We start from the raw sequence: 4,557 nt of genomic DNA on the forward strand, positions 1-4,557 counted from the left end.
AATCTGTCCCGGACTATAAATACGTAAATAGTGGGCAGTAAACGAACCCGTAGATCAACCTAATAACTAATTTATAGATAAATCATGGAAACGATTTACAATTAGTACGTAATCTTCCCCAATGTTTCATAACGCAATATGGTCCAGTACTATAAATAGCAAATGGTCGGGCATTAAATAAACCTATGAATCAAAGTAATATTTAATTTATACATGAATCTTGAAAACGATTCACATATGTATATAATCTTTTACGATATTCCATAAGGCAATCTGGATCAGCACTACAAATACATAAATAGTCGGGCATTAAATAGACATATGAATCATACTAATATTTAATTTAAGAATGAATCATGAAAACGATTCACCATAAGTACATAATCTTCCACAATATTTCAGAAGGCAATCTGGTTTCGGACTACAAAGATATAAATACTGGGCAATAATCAAACGGTGGAGGGAAGAAAAGCTTGTTGAGTTGAAGGTTTATTTGGTCTTTTCATAGTGTTAATGTTAGGTTAAGTTTTGCTGCTGAGATAACCTAAGACTGCGAAGACTGTTTGCAACATTGATGTTAATAGTAGTAGAAAGGCGGATACGAATGATACCGTATACCATGGCCGAGAAACGAGCGTTGCATGAAACTCGATAGCCCAGCGATGCCAACTGGAGGAATGGTCGGCCACTATACAGTCTACCATATATCTGGTTCGAGTGTTCTTGTACCTCTTTTCGATGCACATGTTTTTCCACATGTTGACCAATTGCCTACTGCTTCCAAGTTGGTTGTCTATGACTCCGGCTTCTTGCAAGATTTCGATATCTTCTTCGTTTCCGATGAGTTGATCCATTATCAAGATGTACATCTGAACATCAGTTCTAGTCCCTTCCATTATTTCGAATGCGACGAGGTTTCGTAGCACATCCTCCGTGTCTTCTTTTACGGAAATTATCGGAAGATTTAGTCGATGGTGTCGATGGTCATAACAAATCGCTGAAATGTTTCCCGGAGACCCCGTGAATGAAATCTTGGCTATTCGGAGTTCAGATGCCCTTGGCAGTTGAAGGAAACTCTTTCTGGCAGTCGCTGTGAGGTTAGAACATCCTAGCTTTTTCAGTATAAAAGAACCCCATTTAGCAAGTATTCTCCTGCTTTTTTGTGACATTGTTAGCTCACGAGTTATAATCCAGCATCCGCCTAAAATGGATATTACACAATCCATACAATTATCCGTAACGCTTGGAATATGTTGTTCCTCCATAACCATCAACATGTGGAAGTACTCAAGTAAAGTTAAGCTAGGCCTTTGTCGTAATTCGTTTTCCATATTAAACATCTTTTGTATATTCAATTTAGACAAATCGAATGGACTCACCCCCTTAAAAAAGTTTATCAATGTCGTATCTAAAAAATCATTGGACCATATCGTCCAGTAGAATTTAAGAGGTTTCAGGAGAAACTTCATCGGAATTTGGTTTCTTAGGAGCAGGGAATCTCTTGCTACACTCGCTTTGGAATCCTCGGGAAACGTTAGAAGGAGTTCTAGCAAGAAGATTGTGTCGATAGTGATCACAAGTTCTACCCACTCTAGGTCTGAAATGTCAACGTAGTGCTTTGAAGATGTAGGTTTTAGATCAAACTCGAATGCCTCTATGAGCTGTTTGGCTGGTATGCCTTCTCCTCTATTCATGAATATTTGAAATGTTTTTGCTTTCCAGGATCTCATGCCCTCCAATTCTAGACTTTTATAGAATGGACCAACGGTCATTAATCTAGGTTTGTATGCTTTGTCCCTCAGTTTCGAGTAGGCTTCGGGGTACCTTGAAATTCTAAAAATGTTGGGATTAGTTGTATCTTCGTTGTTATCGTTGTTGATCAATTGAAGCATTGACTGTCTCCATTTAGTTTCTTTTAGGTTAGGTTGATGGGAACCTATCTGTCTTTATATTTTTATTGTTTAATGCGGTAGCGCAGTCTAGATTCTCAGAAAGGATCGGGCTAAATGATAGTAAAATCAAAACTAATCCGAATATGCCCGCATGTAATAAGATTGGTAAGAATGATTTCAAAGTACATATATTTGTATATCTGCACTACAGAAAAATATAGTCACATGGTATAAGATTCAAAAATTGATAATATTTACCGATACAAGGTGGTGTTGTGCATTACGTTGTTTGTGGATCCGATGCCGCCTCTGTGCTAATGTGCCTTTAAACTAGCTAAGGAGGTACGTCCTTTAGAAGCTCGCCAATCTGGGGAATTGAGTAGAAATGACATCCTTGTATAGAGTTAGAAATGACCAATAACTGGGATATATTAAATTAGAGTTTGGTCAATCTAATCAATCTCTCTCTCTCTCTCTCTATATATATATATATATATGAGAACTTGTCGGTATGTATGTTCATTAGACTAATAGAGGTAATAATCGCATTAGGGTATATTTGGACATTATTTAGACATTCATCTTTCCTAATTTATAATGATTGTATGGCATTTAGATTTCCATTTCGTTACGAGTTCTCATTCCTAGATTACATACTGACAAAAACATAATCACAAATCTTGATTATGTTGCATAAGGTGTTTTTTTATGATTTTTTATTTCAAGGATAGTGACATAGATTCCTTGTAGGCCAATAATGTAGTGGTAGGTTACCCGACATATTGAATTCAAGAGAGGGAAAGAGAGAGATTGTCTAGATCATCTGCAGTACTGATCGGTGTCACTAACCAATGGACTAGAGAGGAACCTTAGTGGGCTCCCATGGCATCTTTGGTCAGCTTTTTCCATCTTTTTGATGCAACATTGTACTGATCCTCAACCACATTGTTGAGTTGTGGAATATCAAACTGAACTTTACTTTTAGTCATACTGGAGGGGGGTGCCAGTTCATGGGTGGTCAGGGAATGAGGTTATATGGATTTAGCTCTTCCATATCTGATATTCCATGTCGTCCATGAAATCCTTGTTGTTAATGTAGTTAGGTAGTAGAATTTATGTGTGTTTTATATTCCGATAATCATGATGGCTATGACTGTTTCTTAACATTGTTTACGAATTTTAATGGACAATCGTAATGGCACTCGTAGCAGTTTAGTGAACGAATTAGTGTTTTCTGCGTTCACCAAGAACTACTCAAACGTAAGCAAATTTAAGTTTCAGTTTATTTTAATGTGTAAACCTATATTTCCTGTCAAACAATGACAGTGTGTAAAGGAATTCAGTGAATTCGTACCCATTTTCCTTCAAATTACTCGTGTTGATTTACGACGAACTTCTAATTCAATGGAAATCCAATTATTTGAGTAAAAATGGATGAAATGACCCCTGAATTTATACAATGTGAAGTTTAAGAGATATCGTGTTTATTGAAAGCCTGTAAACAATGTTGGTGAAAAGTCTAATGGTCATGAAACATAATTATGTCACATTAGAAGAGAAAACGCAAGTCCGATTAAGACATAGTGAAATTCGTTTTTGGATAAACAAAATCTTTGTGGAAAAAGTTTAAGGTTTGATTAGGCCAGGCTGCTGTAAAAGCTGTGAAGATTCCTCCATGTCTTGTCATATGAATTCCATCATAACAAGCACTCAATTACATCTGGCGATGACAGAAAAGTGTGTACAATCCAGGCAATAGTTAGTGTATTTAAATATTCAGTTTTTGGTTGTACCCCTGAATATTAAGTATATAGCATATTACAAAATTGAGATGAATAGGCTAACGTTAGCATATCACGCAATGGAATTTTGGGATCAATAGACCAGTCTTCCTGTCTTGTCGATTGCATTCTAACGTTAGCATATCACGCATTGGAATTTTGAGATCAATAGACCAGTCTTCTTGTCTTGTCGATTGCATTCTAACGTTAGCATATCACGCAATGGAATTTTGAGATTAATAGACCAGTCCTACTGTCTTGTCGATTATATTCCGAAAATCATGATGGCTATGATTGTATCCCAACTTTTTTTACGAATTTTAATGGACAATCGTAATGGCACTCGTAGCAGTGATTAGTGAACTAATTAGTGTTTTCTGCATTGAGCAAGAACTACTGGAACGCCAGCAAAGTTAAGTTTCAGTTTATTTTATTGTGTAAACTTATATTTCCTCTCAAACAATGACAGTGTATAAATGAATTGAGTCAATTCGTCCCCATTTTCCTTCAAATTACTCATGTTGATTTGCGACCAACTTCTAATTCAATTTATTTCAAATCAGGTTGTGAAAATGATGTGATCAATATTCGTGTTTTTCAAATGTGTCCTGATCAGTGATGTATTTACTATCATTAATCTAACAGAGATCGACACAAAAACATCTAAAAACGTTGCTTCAAATAAAGGAAAACTTTGTCTCTAACAAAAATCAAGATCAAGCCTTTCTGTAATGTAAATTAAAGAATGGCAAGGAGTATGAGTTGAGGAGGAACATCCTTCCATATGCACAAGACCTTTACAATAAGCAGTGGATTGTGATAGGTATACTCAGCACATCATTTTGGCATTCTTGTCTCCAGTTTGTGTATGTGTCTGATTAATG

General features: G+C 36.1%; 1 protein-coding gene across 1 annotated transcript; it reads right to left on the reverse strand.

Annotated features, from left to right (window-relative positions):
• Nucleotides 1-258: 258 nt before the first annotated feature.
• On the reverse strand, nucleotides 259-2,467 carry LOC147865894 (putative UPF0481 protein At3g02645). The gene has a single exon (XM_087316008.1). It carries the CDS (start codon nucleotides 1,890-1,892, stop codon nucleotides 522-524), a length of 1,371 nt encoding a protein of 456 aa, XP_087172134.1. The 5' UTR covers nucleotides 1,893-2,467; the 3' UTR covers nucleotides 259-521.
• Nucleotides 2,468-4,557: the final 2,090 nt, after the last annotated feature.

Source organism: Azolla caroliniana, unplaced genomic scaffold, assembly GCF_043228905.1.
Source record: "Azolla caroliniana isolate FFs.n. ecotype wild unplaced genomic scaffold, voAzoCaro1.0.p SCAF_3, whole genome shotgun sequence".
Lineage (NCBI taxonomy): Eukaryota > Viridiplantae > Streptophyta > Polypodiopsida > Salviniales > Salviniaceae > Azolla > Azolla caroliniana.

What these genes read in the sequence shown, in the direction of transcription:
- LOC147865894 (XM_087316008.1), bottom strand. Translation starts at nt 1,892, where the DNA reads ATGCTTCAATTGATCAACAACGATAACAACGAAGATACAACTAATCCC.